The 16,262-nt window shown below is 42.2% G+C and overlaps 2 protein-coding genes across 3 annotated transcripts in view; both read left to right on the top strand.

The window, feature by feature from the left end:
• TAMM41 (TAM41 mitochondrial translocator assembly and maintenance homolog) overlaps positions 1-4,361 on the top strand; it is a 35,982-nt gene extending 31,621 nt beyond the window's left edge. The window contains exons 8-9 of one of the 2 annotated variants that reach the window (XR_011322008.1): positions 358-522; positions 1,205-4,361. Coding sequence is in view for 1 of the 2 variants with exons in the window: in XM_069769776.1 (XP_069625877.1) it covers positions 358-467 (110 nt within the window). In the remaining variant the exon portion in view is untranslated. The other variant, XM_069769776.1, reaches the window with a different exon arrangement.
• A 1,990-nt stretch (positions 4,362-6,351) lies between these two features.
• The window catches only part of VGLL4 (vestigial like family member 4), a 92,161-nt gene continuing 82,250 nt past the window's right edge, over positions 6,352-16,262 (top strand). Inside the window, exons 1-2 of the mRNA XM_069769783.1 lie at positions 6,352-6,582; positions 14,181-14,257. Coding sequence (XP_069625884.1) covers positions 14,194-14,257 — 64 coding nt within the window. The 5' untranslated portion in view covers positions 6,352-6,582; positions 14,181-14,193. The remainder of the gene's footprint in view (positions 6,583-14,180; positions 14,258-16,262) is intronic.

Genomic DNA, 16,262 nt, shown 5'->3' with positions numbered 1-16,262 from the left:
ATATTGGAAGGTGAGTTTGTACAGACAACAGTAGATGATGAAACTACATCACTGGGCTTTAACTTCTTACAAAATTAAGTGGATTATATTTAAAGGTTGTACTTGCATAGATGCTGTTAAGCAAAGCATCTGTTTTCTTCTGCTTTACTTTTATTTAAAGAATGTATCTTCTCTGTTCCTTGTCTAGTTTATTTGTGACTAATTTCAGCAGGATTCTCTTCCTAATATAAAATTGAAAATGATTGTGTTATTTGTATTGAAAACAACAGAAGAAAACCCAGAACCCCAACCCCTTCTGCCCTTCTGAGTTCATGACTAAAATGATGGCTGTCCGATGTTCCACTTGTATTAGTGCAGCTGCCCATGTGGTACCTTCCAGCCCTGTTCCCATCCCCAATAAACCCAGGGACTGCAGGCAGCAAGGCTGTGGGCTGGGGTCGCCTGTAGCCTCCTGCAAGCCATTCTGAAATCACAGTGGTAAGGGCACATCTGGAAACCTGAGGTGAAAGCCCACTTGTTCTGGTGAGATAATTGATCTTCGTCTAGAAATTGCTAGCTTGATTCTTCCAGTGTTGATTCCCCAATGCATCTTTGAGCTGATAGGTGGGGATATTCAGAAGGGCTTTACACAGTCTTTTGGTGTCCAGTTCCTTTAGGCAGGCGTGTTACTTTTGTCCAGTGACCTACTGCTGGTGTCTTTGGTTTAGAAGAAATTCTGGTGACTAAACAACCTTTTCTTATAGCCTTGAAATGTATGTAAATTATGTAGCTTACAGTGAGTTAGAATGTAAACTATTAAAAAAATTTCTCATCTAATTGTGAACTTCGATCTGTTCTGGATTTTAATGATCCCAGTTGCACTAAAGTTTCTCTTGTCCTATGTAAAAGTTAGGATACAAATCTCTTAAGGAGTTAAATCTATTACATGTATGTGTTTATTGCACAGGAGGAAGGGCAGAATCAGAAAAGTGTATAATAAATAGATTACTCTGAATATTTACCTACATCTGTGTATCACTGATTATACTGACCTTTCTTTTACACTGAGTTTGCTATCCAGAGTTTTGCTGTGAACCAGTTGTGGTCATTTTATTGGTGTTTAACAAAACTTTAACAAATTAAACCCAGTGGGTTATGGCCAAAGGGTGCTTTTAATTTGCTAATCTGACATGCCTTTTTTTTTTTTTTTTTTTTTTTTGCTCAGCTATCTTGTCTGTCTTCATCTTATGGGAACCTCCATAGGGTGGAATCTTCCTCTTCTCTAGAACAAAGCAAGTAAAAAGTACCTGTGGTTAAATGTTCTGAAAGAACAGAGTTAGTGGTATTCATATTTCTGTTTGAGTCTGAAAGTATCTCATTGTTTGCTTGAAGATTATGCTGCTGTTATGACCCTGCTCCAACTGAAATTATACTGTCTCTTTTAATCTTCCTTTGGATGATGGGGCAGACAATTATGAAGAGGGCAAGCTTTGTCTTGAAGCAGGTAATAAATAACCATCTCCATCAACTTACAGTTTGGATCAACTTGTCTGTCTGGAATTACTGCAATTTAACACATTATGGTCTAATGAAATAATAAACAATCTTCAAAAAAATTTAAAGTGTCTTTTAAAATCTTATGTGCTGCAGTGTTTTGAATTTGGGTGTGTTTTTATATAAGGTAGCTTTGAGGTGCAGTGCAAACGAATCTAGATTTTTGCAGGGAAGAGTTTTAGATTCAGAGTTTAGCAGTGTTAACATTGAAGAAAAGATGTTTGCTTGTGAGGCTATGCAATTTGTTTGTGATAAAATGTATTTTGAGATACAATTTTAAAAGCTGCTATCATTTGGTGTAAAATTAACCTATTTTATTAAAAGATGGTGTGGATAGATGGAGGCATGCATTGTAATCGTACTGACAGATATTGTGAAGCAATGACTTGCCTTATTAAGCCTGTGACAAATAACGGTGTTTTGTGATAGCTTTGGAAAAAGTGTTTGCTTTTGGCACGAACTTAATCATCTTTGTGCAGAGGTTAGTATATCTTGGGCTTCTCTTCAGACTTAAGGTAACTTCATGTGTTCCTGTCTGTTGTAACTGAAGTATCTGAATTGCTGTTGTTTGAAAAACAAAAGTGAGGCTGCAGTAAGAAATTGGAAGAACTCCGATTAAATTCCTCTTTTGCATGCAGTGAATGCCAGCTGGGCATCCTTAGATGGGCACCTAAAGAAAAAAGAACCATCTTTGTAGCTTTACACTTGCTGTGTGTTGCTTCAGTCAAAAAATACGTGTGCCCCCTGCTGCTAGCCTTACAAGCTGAAATCACTTGAAAATAGTTTAACAAAACAGGTTTGAGTCCCTTTCCACATTGAGTATCCATGTCTAGTTAAGACTGAAGTCTTTCACAATAGTAAGGCATATCCCTGCTGTGGCCCACATGTAGGGAGATACTTGCCCAAGGCATTTTTAACCAACTGTTATTATAGTGGAAATGTTTTATTTTCTTAGTTTGTCATGGAACAGATGTCAGGCTTAATTTCAATAATAATTACAAGATTAATGGTTGAGTAGGGTCTGCAGAACTAGGCCGTCAGATCTCCCTGTAGGCTGCAACTGCAATTGATATAACACCCCCCCATTGCCCCCCCCCCCCTTGGGTCCTTTCCCTCTGCTATATTTAAAATAAAAAATAAAAAAATAATTAAAAAAATCTTAAACCAAGTTGTGCAACAGTGGTCACTGTTCAAAGAAATTTCTCAAAATGTACCCAGAAATGACCTAGCAACTTTTGTTGCTCGTGAAATACTGGTGTCTTTCCGTGAAACTGCGTGAACACATCGTTCTGCAACGTGTTCAGTGAGCCCAGGGGACGTGGGCTGTTACACCAATTCAGGGTAGCAAATCTTTGCTTGACAGGCATCCTCCACCGCGGAAAAGTTAGGAGATGCTGCTGATACTGCTACAGCCAAGATGCAGAGTCATTCACAATCCTGGCTCCTTCATGGCAGTGGTTAAAGCTTCTTCTGTTGCATTGGCTATATTGTATGGAGAACGTCACTAATTTTTCAGTGATTACTATACATTTCAAACAGGAGTGGCAACTGGAGTCTGTCCCAGGATTTGAATCATACCTTGGGTGCTCTGCCTGGGTGCCTGAGTTTGGGCTGAAGCACTGCTTCTGTTTTAGTTCAGGTACAAACCTCCAACTGTCTCGGTCAGGTTTTGTGTTTCAACAAAGTATGTTTTTGCTGGTATCTGAGTCAGCAAAGAGCCTTTGATATCATTCAGTTATAAAGTACGTGCAAAATGGAAAACAAATTTTAACACTTAAGCAAACCAAAATATGGTTCATCAAACGAGATTGTTTTTGCTTTACTAATTTGTGAATTTGCCTTTTGAACAACTTGGCTAAGCATTGAAATGTGTTGAGTTCAGCAGCTTCAACAAGGTTTTCTTATGGTATGTTAACTGTTAAGATTTGTTTTCAAAGATTTCCAACATTTGACAACTTGCACTTAATTCTTTGTTTGTTTGTTTGTTTGTTTTAACAAGCGTTGACACCTAATTTTAGTGGGGAAGTCTGTCTGTACTAGCAGTGTTTGTACGGGAATGCACAGGGTCATCGTTCCCAGAAAGCTGGTGTTCCCTCAGACTCTTAGAACAGGATATTTATTAAACATCTAAAAACTTTTGCTGGGAGCTGTAATAGCATATCCAAAGGATCAAAAGCTGTTTTGACCTCTCCTTTTTCAAGCTCCTCCTTGTCCCAGGAGCTCTATCTCTTTGTTTAAAGAAACCCTTCCAACCTCTTCCCCTCCAGCAGTTGTAAACAGGAGTGGCATACTTTTTTCTGGAAGATACATATTAAAAAGGTTTGTAATTAGTGTGCAGCAATCCATTCTCATGATATGTACCAATGTCTGTTTCAGATTTCGTTTTGTTTTCCGTATGTCATTGTATTTTTCTTGTCAGGTATTTTTATTTTTTTTCTCAAATAATTTTTACATTACTATTTTGACTGCCATTTTTCCAAATACTAAATCAGCAAACTCCTGTTCTGCTTGCTGGTAATGAAAATATTTTCCAGTAGTCTATTAATAAAATATCAACTTTTAAAAAATATAAATATTACCATATATTGTTGTAAGTGTCACAGATGAAGAGTTTAAGAAATGTATAAAATAATCGTTATGGTTGTTATTACACTATATGCCTTTCAGTTTTTTAGCAACTGAAATCTTTCTATTAGATATACTGAGTGTGTTGAGTCTAAATCTGGGTTTCATTTAGTGTTTGGAATGCATTTTTGGCTAGCTTTTGATGGCCTTGAGATCTCATGACCTGTCCTTGCAAGGATATGAAAATATATCAGTATCGGTTATTCTTGCATGATTTTGATAGCTTGTTTGGGGGGTTTTGTTTTTGTTTTGTTTTTTTTTAAATTGGAACTGGACAGCACAGACCCTTCATGGACTCTGAATCTTTCAAGGAATCAAAATGCAGGGTGTGTGGGTTCATCCCTGACCGTTCCCTTCCATGCAGCCTCCCACACCACTTGGCTGGGCTGCTGCTTTGGCTGCACCTCTGGGTAAATGTGGGAGCTGCGCTCCCTCCACTCTTTCGTACATAAATCCCAGTTTCAGCATCTAAAATAAACCTTGCTGTGTCTTGGTACTTTTTTCCTTTGAGAAAACTCAGACAGTTGTGCTGCCACTATATGCTTCTGCATTTATTATTTTAGCGTATATGTCTGTCACATCGAGAGGAGGAGGAGCTGAACAGGACAAATACCATGAGCAGAATTGTCCCGAGACACTTTGTATTTCTGTTGCCCTGTGCTCTTTTCGGGTTCCACCACAAATCTGCACTCTAAGGTTTTTTTGTGGTGGGGCTCAAGCTGATTTGTTGTCCCTTTCTTTCCCTTTGCGATGGATTCCAGGAGCTGCCTGAAGCAACCTCAGCTCCCTGCGGCATTTGTAAAGGTAAAATAGAGCATTATGGCACCTGATTCTCCAGAAGATGACTGATGTTCGATGTGGACAACAGCACACGAGTACACTGCTTTCCCCTATCTCCTCTTGCTCTGTAATTAATTTATGCAAGCTAAAATGCTGGTTGCAGAAAACAGCATTACCGAGTTCTTCAGGGTACATTGGTAAAGTCTTAGCTCAGCTTTGGAGAAGTGGTTCTTTTATATGTACAAGCTGTCTGACAGTTTAATTTCATGAAATTACTCGAAACGGGCAAAGCGTTCTAGCGAGACATGCTCCTCCGTTTCTTGAGTCTTGAAAATGTCAAACCTGGAACGAAGGCTGCTGCAGAGCAATGGGAATGACTGAGGACGTGCTGGTATTCAGGTGGCAGGGAGGCGCTGGGATTGCTGGAGCAGGTGCGATCTTTGTCGCAGTAATCCGGTTCTGAGGGACTGGATCATCCTGCGTACTAGCAAACTTTCAGATGTTTTGTAACTGGAGCGGGGAGCTCGCGCTCTGGAAATGGAAGTGCGGGAGTGCTCTTTGTTGACTGGAGTGATCGCTCAGCTCTAGTTTCACAGAAGTCTGACTTTCGGCAATTTCCTCAGACGGCTGCGTGAGTCATATCAAATGCAAGAAGGGATTCGTTCTGTGAGAATATTTGCTCGAGGAGTACCAGCAGCAAACAGAAAATAAAGGCAATGCTTCATCTGTGCAGACCTCGGGTCTTCGACTTGCACTGAGCACGCGGACGTAGGCTCCCTGGTCCTCCCGCCTGCCTGCGGTACGCTGCCCTGGGCTCGACAAGCTCGCTTTTTGGGACTGGGGCCGGGTGTGGCTGTGTGTGCGGCTGTTAATGCCGTCTCTCAGGTGCTGAGTGACGGTGCGCTCTAATTTGAAACGCATGCGGCGTACTTCCGCTGTTAAAAATCGCTTTCCTTTGTTCTTAAGAGAAAGTTTAGGTCTAGAAAAGCTTTTTCAAGTACGGCTGAGAGCCGCTCGGGCCCCGACCCCAGCCTTCTTCCGTACTGCCGCCTTTCGCGTCCCTCGGCGGGCACGGCCAGGGCCAGTTTCTCGCTGTCTTCCCCCCCCCCCCGCCTTCTCCCGCACGCTCCCCTGGCCGCTCTCGCTTTCCCCCGGCCGCCGCGGCGATCGAGCTCCATCCCCTCCGCCCTCCCCGCACACCCCCGGCCCCGGCCGAGCCGCTGCCGGGCCGGGCCGGGCCGCTTTGTGCGCGGCGCGGCGGGGGCGGGGCCTGGCGGTCGGGGGCGGGGCCTGCCTCGGCGCGGCTCCGGCTTCCTCCTCGCCGCCCCGCGCCGCGCTCTCCCTACCTGCGAGGATATGATGTCAGCGCCTCATTACCCTAATTATGCTGACCTCATAGCCGGGCCCAGCCAATGGGGCCGCCGCGCTCTCCCCACCTGCTAGGAGGAGAATTCCATCATTCCTGGGATTCCTCCCCGGGCCCGTGGCAGCGAGCGGCGCCGGGGCCAGCGGCGCCGGGGCTCGCCGCGCCTGCTCCGCTCCGCTCCCGGCCCCGGCCCGGGAGTCAGCGCGCAGAGCCCTCCGCCCCCGGCCCGCTCCCCCGCCCTCTCCGCCCTCGGCCGCCGCTCGCCCGGGAGCACGCTGGTGAGTGAGCCCCGGCAGCGGGGACCTGGGGCGCTCCGGCCGCCGAGCGGAGCCGAGCCCGGCCCGGCCCGGCCTGGGCCGGGGCGCCGGCTGGAAGGGTCGGCGGCGGGAGGAAGGGGACAGGTGCCCCCGCGGGCTGCGGTGGGCCCCGGGCGGGGGCCGGGCGCTCAGCCCGGAGGAGCGCGTCCCCTCGCTCCGCGCTGCCGGGGCGCTGAGGGGAGCGGCGGCGGCGGCGGCGGGGCGCTGAGGGGAGCGGCGGGGCGCTGAGGGGAGCGGCGGCGGCCCGCCATCGGAGGCGCTGACAGGCGGGCCGCCGCCCGCCCTGACGGGACGGGACGGGACGGGGCAGCCCCCCGGGACTTTCCCCGGGCCGGCCGCGGGAGGCGAGCGGCCCCGCCGTCGCCCTGAGGGAGCTGCGGTAGGCGGGGAACCCCCTCAGCCCCGGCCGCGGAGCGGGGAGGAACCGAGCGGCCGCCGCCGCGGGGCTTTCCCGAGCTCGCCCGCGTCTTCCCGCCGGTGCCCGGGTCCTCGGCCCGCCCGGGCCCCGCTCTCCCGGCGGAGGGGAGCGGGGGCGGGTCGTGTCCCGGGCGAGGGACGGCCGCCGGGGGCGGCTCCTCCCGCCCGGGGGGCCGGAGGGCGCCGGTGCGGCCGGAGCCCCCGCGGGCCGGGGTGCCGCGAAGGGTGGGCGTTAGGGGCCGGTCCTGCCGTGAGGGCCTGCCCGGAGGGTCGTTTCGGAGCCGTAGGAGCGAGCAGGGCGCCTTTGGACACTGCCATCTTACATCCACAACGGGGCGTCTGTTTCTTACAGGGGAAATCCCTGGAACTTCGTCAGTGGCGGAGGCTCCTGTGGTGAAATCCTCTAGGATGGGTCCGGAGGGCACAGTTAAGGCTTTTGACTCTGCATCTAGTGCATTCCCTTTGTAGGGATTTTTTTTAATTATTTTATTTTGATCTTTAGCAGTTCAGCGGCAGTCTGCTCAGTCGAGCTGGCTTTATGTTTCCCAGATGTAATCAGAAGTAATTAATTTTGAGTCGAGCTGACTGCACGTGACACCAGTTCACCCTTTTTCTGAAAGTGTGATGAATGGGAATTTAACAACCGTTTCCACTGACACTTGAGAAACCACGAAGCCAGTTCACTTCCTTTTTACTCCGTTGGTGCTTCAGGATTATCAGAAACAAGAAATAATAGATGTTTTTTAATTAAACCAGAGAGGGCTGACTGACCAAGAGCTCCAGGACAACTTCTGCAGGGTAAATTATCTGATCAGATTTTTTCTAACTTTAGAAGAGGGAGTTGTTTAAAGAGCATTCCTCATAAAGGAGCAAACTGTAGGTTGTGAAACCTGAGTGAAATTCTCTTTGCAGGCAGTGATATTAAGAAGAACGCTTAGATCCAAAACTGGAAAAAGCCTGGTAGCAATCTGCCTCTCCTGCCTTCATAATACATAAACTTTTTTTAGGGCTCTTCTCCAAACTTCTTGGTCTTTATTTGTATTTTCCTATCTGCCTACTTGTGAGGGTATTTCTGATGTAGAGCGTGTTTTGCTTAAATTCCCTACATCTCTTGCTCTTCTCGTTGATACGCCAGTTATAACCTCGATACCTGGGATCCGGCTGTGAGGCTTTTTGCGATCAGTTACGAGAACTACTTTCAGTCCCAAATAAAGCACAGATCTGGCCCATTAGGCTCTTGGTAGAATTCGGGTGCGTCTACGCCGTGCGTTTGCATTGTTTTTTGAAGCAAACTACCGGGCTGACACAGTTGTTGCTGAATCGCCAGCATCTCCAATGTGCGCTGTGGGGAATGGGGACAGGGTGTTGCGGTGCAGGGTGCTGTGTTGCTAACCTTCCTTATTTCTGCCCAGCAACAGCTCGGTGAGATGAATGCTACCACGTAGCTTTTACACCCACCTTAGAGTAGGAATTAGGCCAGTGCCTAAGTGATGAGCACCCAGAAGTGGTGCTGAAAGGCGTAGATCTGACGGTCTGGTAGTATAAAATACGGCCAGTAACTAAACCAGGATAGAAAATCATTGGTACAGACCTTTGGGGCATGTTAACCGAAGAAGCGCATTCATGTTATGAAGCATCAGGAGGTTCTTGTTTAAATATATGTGGCTTTGATAACTAAAACAATATGGAGACACTGAGGTGGTTAATGTGTTTACTTTCAGATATATTTGAAAGTTTTCTGTTATAAAAGGTAGTTTCGGTTCAGTTATTTTTACTGTGGTTAGATGTTTCATAATATGTTTGCAGCAGAATGTATAACACGTAGAATGGACTTGAGCGATCTTGTAGATACAAGACATGGTCAGGTTAGACTTTTACACCTTTAATTTCTGATGTTTGTTAGCTTTTAATTCAAATACCATTGCTTATAGCTTTCTTTTTAGAATGTTACCTTGTTAAGGAGGATTTACGCAAAAAAGAAAACAAAACACACAAGGTAAAATGCCAAAGCTGTGCTTTACGCTTATAATTTTCTGTGTGATAAATTGTTAAGTTGTTTCTGTTTGAAGATTTGCCTGTTCAAACACATTTTCCACATGCAAAACAAGCATGGTAAAAAAACCCCGAAAGTGCTGAATAAATACATTAAAAAAAAAAGAAAAAAAAATTGGTATTTCGATGTTTTTGGCCAAGTAGCCTGAACTCACTCTGAAGACTGTCAGTTGTAAATGCAGAAGGCTGATCAGTGCTACATGGTAATCACAATCTAAACTCTGAGCACTTAGGGTTAACGTTTTGCATGGGTATCTCAACACAGGATTTATGTATCCACAAGTAGAAGCTCTGATCTAAGTGCAGCTGAAGAAATTTAAATGTATTGTGGCTATTGAGAACACATATTGAATACAATGTGCTTATCGTTATTCTCATTCACAGTACAAATATGCTTTACTCTCTCCTATCTTAAAAAATAAAAGATGTTGACGTAGTTTACATCAGACTGCTGCTTTATCTTCCTTTCCTCTGTAGACTTATTGATTGTGCTGATAAGTTCTGTCTGGATTTCCTCTTCGGTTTAGCTTTCTTCCATTGAAATCAGCCGGAGTCTCTTTCTCTAGGTACTTTCTGGTTATGAATTTGACCAGGAAGTGCTGTGCCTGTGTCTTCCTAGGTGTGAGCTGCTTTTGATCTATTTGACCCTGCTCTTCGATTAATCTTGTTTTCCCTATACTTGGGGTTTATCTACAGTTACTTCACTTTAGTCCTCACTTGTGATTGTTTCTCGAGTGTCTTATTCTTCTTTCACATTTTGTTATAATGGTCTTTGTTTATTACTCCACTTCTTCTCCCTCCAACCTTATCTCTGTAATTTCACCAGACAAGTGAAATGCAAGTACCAGAATTTTCTCTACATCATTGAAAGGTTCAGCCTTTCTCTCTCCTTGGCATCGTGTAGATGCCTATCTCTAGTTCACCCTCAACAGGTTTAAGAGACACCTCTTACTAGTGTCTGCTTTCAGACGTTTCTTATTAATGTGTTTGCAATGGCTGTTGGCTGTGCCACTATTCTGTTTGTCAGTCAGACCTGTTATCCGAGTATCTTTATGACTGTGACCTCTCTTTAGATCTATGTGTCCAAACTGTGTCTGAATTCTTCTGATTTTTCTTATCTGCACAGCATGTCTTTTGTACAGGCCTTTTGTTCTCATCACCTAACTTTTTCCTTGTTTCTGTCATCTAACTTGTTACTTCAGGTACTAGTTAAGATCCGTTCTAGATGAAAGCCATCTTATCTCCATAATGAAGATTACTGCCTCAAACATAGTCTTCCCATGTTTCTCATTCTCTTCTGTCCCTTTGCTATTGCCCCTTTTTTAAAAATCCTATATAAAGTTCTTCTCTTTATTTCAAATCTTTCCTGACATACCCCACTGTGAATAATAACTTTCGTGGGACTGAATAAATGTCTCATTGTTCAGTCTGCAGTTAGTCTCTGGTGCCGGTTTCTCTACTGCCTGTTTACTTAAGTTTCAAACAAGCAACTTCAGGTTTGTTTTTTTTTCCCCACATGTGCTTTCCCTGATGCTTGGAAGGTGCTGTATAAATTCATGAAATCACTTAACTGTTCATTTTCAAAAGCTTTAATTTCTCTGTAGTCTTCCAAAAAACATTAGCGGGTCTTTGCAAAGCTGAGAGTACTTCATATGCGCATGGAATTTGCAAAAGCTTGAAAAGGAGAGGGAAAGTAATGTGCTGTTTCGTTACACTAATGGGTGTTGTGTTCTTCAAGTGTTGCATAAAAAAAAAAACTTACTAGTGGATCAGTGTTTAGTAACTTGTCTTTCAGACATTGTACCTTTATGATTTTACATTCTGTGTCTTCACCGTTTTTCAGAATGTTTCTTCGCTGCCAATGTAGGTGACATGAGAGGCTAGGGGAATGTTGAGTGGAAGCAGTAACTGATAAATAAAAGGACTGAGTAAGATATTAAACTAGTATTTGAAATTATGGTAGATAACAATATCTTGAGCGCTTGTAAAAGTGCTTTTGGCTTGTCTCTCTTTGACTCTAGCAGTTAAGATTTTGTAAGCAGTAGGATACTTATGAAACTGTTTCCATAGTGTTTAAATCCAATCTATCCAGAGGAAGTTAAGTTTGTATACTTGTACTTTGCTAGTCACTTGTTTTCCCTTATGAGATCTGGGTATAGAGCAATACTTGCATATAGGCTAGAGAGTTGGTTTTTGACAGGGATACTTATAAAAATTAAACTTTGGTTCAGGTTAGTTTCTGCTGGATAGACAGGTTTCTGTGTCATACAGAGACTTAGCTGGCTTTTACCAGAAGCCTGCTTTTTAACTGGTTTTTTTTTTTGTCAGAACCCTGGAAATTGAACGATTCTTTCATTTCTGAAACATGACTCCTTCTGAGGATGACCAGGCTGTTCTTTGAAGGCTACTTTGGAGTAGCTGTAGCAGTTGCTGTCCTTGCTGAGATGGAATTAGGTTTTTAAGCTTTGAACTGTCTAAGAGAAGATTCCTCCTCTCTCATTCTCGTAGACAATCTTTATTTCTTTCCTGAACTGTTATCCCTGACCTGTTAGTTTAATTTAGAGATAGAGGGATTTCATACTGTTTGAAAAATAATCTGGAAGTTTATAGCTCCTTGAAGGTAATTTTCATCACTGTAAATTTGTTCAGCATGTTTAAAAAATCAGAGCATATATGGCATTGCACCCTGAAATTTGCAGATCTCTGTATTAACAGCATCCCTTCAAAGAAGCTCTTCAATGGGCACAACATTCGTCACAAGGCCTTAACTGTGAGAGAAACACTTCTGCAGCTCTCTCATGATATGAACTTTAATAATATGCAAAGCTACAAAACTATATTGAGGCCAGTTGTAGTGAAGTTGTTTTTAAAAGTGTCTAATTTCCTGAATAGAATTAAGACTTGGTTCCTGTTTCCTTCTCTCAATGTGGACTTCTGTCACTGGCTAATTCTCTTACTAGGAGCATGTTCCGGAAAGGGATTGGGCATCTGCTACTCCCATTATTTGAAAATTACTGAAAAACTTAAAGAAAACAGCAATTTGTTTTCAATAAAAGACATCTTAACATCCTTTGCGTTGCTCTTTGTCAAGAGGGTTTTTCTAAAGAGTTGACCAAAAAGCTTTGTATTGCTGTCTTTGAAATTTAGGACAAAGCTGGTTAGTACTAAATCATGAGTTAGCCATCAGTTTGGTGTAGCTGCATCTTCTGATCAGACATATTTTAATCTTTTTTCTAACTGAATTTTCACCTGTTAGAGGAATTTGTGCAAGAGGGTCAGTAATCAACAGTCTGGGGAGAAATAAAGTGGTGCTATTTTAAACTCCAAGAAAACAAAAAGCAGGAAAGAAACCAAGCATCAGGGTCTACGGGATCAAAGTGGAACGATGCTGAAGGCTTCTTTACTGAACACTCTATTCCAAATCTTTGTTTTGATTTGGAAGAGAGTGTGGCCAAATGTGATATAAAGAAATATTTAATGAAGACTTAGTAAAATAAGAATCTAAGATCTTGTTTTCTAAAACCTCTTGCCCACATGTACTCTCTTTCATTCAAAGAGTTAACTGATTTTATAAGTTTAGTTAAAATACTGTTCTTGAACAAAAACTGATTCTGACGGAGGGAGAATGCATGTTTTCATCCTCAAGTGCTATACTTAGTTATTTCACATATGTCTCTTCTTGCACAGATCTATGGAAGCAAGACTGGATTTAATTCTTCATTGAAAATATGTTTTTTTAAACTTAAAAATACTTTAAAAATCCTTTTTCTTATGCTTTAAAATCTTTGATTAGCTTTAAAGTCTTTGACATTATGTAGGAGGAGGGAGGGAGGATAGAGAGGTTTATTATTTATAGTGCAAAGTCAAGGAAATTGCTTCACAAACATATGCTTGTTGTTAAGTCTATGTACATGTGTTTGAGATTTCTGTAGTTGCCGCTACCTTTTTTTTTTTTTAAGCTCATACTGTAAAGTAAGTTACAGTAAACAGTTCTTATGACAGAATAGCATGCTAGTTTTGTGGGGAAAAAAAACCACGGAATTGTTAGCAGTCCTGGCTTTCCTCTCTTTCTCCATTTGTTTTCTTAACAGTTCTGTCTACGCTGCTGCCTTCTTACTTAAAAACACATATAAGTTATTGGGGTTTTAACAAAAGCATCTTGATAACATGTTACTCTCTTCCCTTCTTTCCCTTTCATATCTTTTGGAATTTCATACTGGAACTTCTTTTTTTAGTTTTGAAGCCATTCATGTGAAGCTTTGAGAGGCTTACGTAAGCTGTAATACAATTATTTTTTTTTTATGGGAGAGTTTGTTGCTTAGTATAGTGCTGAAATGTGTGTTTTTATGTGATGGTGTTAATTTTTCATGTATGGGAATTACGTGTAATTATGTGTGTAAGGGGGGAAAAGCAGCTACTGAGGTGTGATTATGATTATACAAGTTTTCTGTCTGCGTTGTTATATATACTTATGCCCAGTGTTTGACTATATGTTAACAAGTAAGAAAATGTCTTAGTGGCTTATAAACTTTGGATGATTCTATTTTGGGCATAGGAGAGTATGGAGTTTATTGAATACTATGGATCTAAAGCAATCTTAGGCTCATGTAGGTAGTCAGGCCAGCTGTCGTCTTCCCTTCAGATGAGTTGCATCTTTGGATATTGTCTGAAGTAGCTATTTATTGGGATGGAAGGCTGGCATGTGGGAGGCAAAAAGGCTTAGAATGTAACATATAGTAGATAACCCTGTTGCAACATATGTGAGCAGCAGTCATCAGTTTCAGTCAGGTACTTGAGAATTCGGTAGTCTGGTTTGTTTTGGATGAGTAGTTGGTGAGAAAGCTAATTCCAGTGTTCCCTTGTTTTCAGCAATGACTTAGTTTTAACAAATCCTGTGCTGGTATAACATGAAAATAGCAGCAGAAATGTGGATTTTTGATTCTTTATCTGCTGTCATACTCTTGTTCATTACTACTTCCTTCTGTAAAACCTGACGCGTGTATGCTATGAAAAAGCGGCATACCACCCAGTATGTGGTGGTAAGGGCTCTGTGAGTTTACTCTTTGAAACTTTGGCTCTGAATTTTCTAGGATCCAGAGAGGAATGGAGACTCCATTGGATGTTTTGTCGAGAGCAGCATCTCTAGTACATGCTGATGATGAGAAACGTAAGTCTGAAATTTAGTTCTCTGCTTTGTTGGATCCAGATGCTTTATGTTTGCACTATATATCGGCCTAGATGCTGGTTTTATCGATCTTTGCATTTTACTGAATCTAAGACATGTAGAAAAATGTCTTCAGAAGCCCTTCAAAGGTTGTCTCCTCGGGCGCAAAACCAGTATGTTGCATTTTAATTGGTTACTACGCAAGAGAGAATTATTCCTGTTATTTTGAAAATGTGCTTAATGCATATAAAGGTGCCCATCTTCTCCCAATTTCATTTGCATTGTTAGTAGACAAAAAGTTGTAAGGGAACTGCTGTCAAACTAAGGATGATCTGAGAACCCAAGCTCCCTAATAATACCAGTTAGACCTGTTCTCATTTAAGAATACATAACTGGGTGGGCATGAGTGTGCTGCAATGATTCCTTTTCAGTTCATAAAAAATAAGAGGTAGACTGTTGTCATTAGTAATGAGCACTTTATTTTCCTTTCACTGCTACTAAACGGTGAGTACAGTATTTCGACATAGTAAATGATGTCAGTTGCAGCTACAGAGGCTCATGTTGCCAATAATTTGGGTAATATTTTTGCTTTTAACGTTGACAACAAGCACTTAAGATGGGTTAACTAATGTTAGAATAATATTTTCAATTCTGCCAAATTGCAGTGCTACTTTGTAGATCAGATTGTTACCTGCATGCGTAGTAATAAATGTCTTTGTCAGTTTTTTTCCCGGGTAGTGTAAGCACTCAGGAAGTGTATGCATCTTGAGTATCAACCTGAATAGATGCTAACTAGAAAAATTGTATTTTGGATTTCAAACTGCTTTTGTGTGTAGCTTCTGGGCATAAAATCACCCTTTAAGATGAATTCAGCTTTTCTTCTTTTGGTCTTTGTTCCTTTATTCTGTATTTATTTTTTGAAAAGTAGTTGCCTTGAATGTTGAATAAAATAATTGATTTACTGCTGTCGCTAATCAACTTACTAAAGTAACTGCACAGTAAACAAACAGTGTATTTGGACAAGTCCCAGAATTTTTCTGTATTTTCAAATCGTCAAGATAACAGTAGCTCGCTCTTTCAGAAGTTCGTAAAATGAAGGTTTCATACCCTGATGAGCTCTTCTGTATTACTGGCTCTTAGCTTTATAATGAATATTGGTTTTGCTGTTCTTTCATGTTCACCTTGCTACTGGATAAGTACCAATTTTTTACAGATCCCACTGTAGTAGGAAGATCTGGTTGATTTCTGCAGTTATTGACTATTACTGGTAAAATGAACAACAGTGGAAATCCTTGAGGAAATAATTTCAACCGTGATTTTGGCCTGGGGGGATTTCTCTTGTAAACTAATGTATATGTGTAGAAGAGGCAAAAGCTTAACCTATTTTCTTTTGACTACATTTTTTTAAATAGATTTTGAATATGTATTGTCAATTTTCTTAAGCTGAAGTGCATTCTTTTTGTTTAACTATTGCCTAGGACTCTAGTTTGATTTTGAGTTCCACACGGTAGGAATGTTGGGCTGAATTTAGAGAATCCAGAGGAAGTCTGATTTAGTGCAACTTGCATGGGAGGAAGCTGATATGTATCTGGTTCTAATTTACATTCCTTTAGTTTTACCACTTAGACTTAATTAGATTTCTGCCACTCTGCAGCTTCTAACTTATGCTGTCTCTCAGTTTGTCCTGTTGCTGTGCGTATTGCACACCAAGAATGCTGTAGTATGAAAAGCGGCTAAAAGGAAGAAATGAGTAGTCCAGACCAGTCACTGAACTTGTACTTTTTTGTGTCAGCTTTTGTGGGAACGGCACCAGCCAGACTTCACTCTGTGTTGCAGAGTGGATACTAACAGCTTGAGATTAGTCTTAATCTTGAATTTAGAAATTATCCTTGAACTTTCCAGTAAAGTGCCCAGCGTGCTGCTCCTGGAGTTCTAGCGGTGGTCCTGTCTGTGTTTCTGTATCCCCTATTCACTTAGTCCAACATGTAGAATTCTACATAGAGTTTCT

This window comes from Haliaeetus albicilla, chromosome 24 (genome assembly GCF_947461875.1).
Source record: "Haliaeetus albicilla chromosome 24, bHalAlb1.1, whole genome shotgun sequence".
Taxonomy (NCBI): Eukaryota; Metazoa; Chordata; class Aves; order Accipitriformes; family Accipitridae; genus Haliaeetus; species Haliaeetus albicilla.
This window is presented reverse-complemented; position numbering and strand designations above follow the sequence as displayed.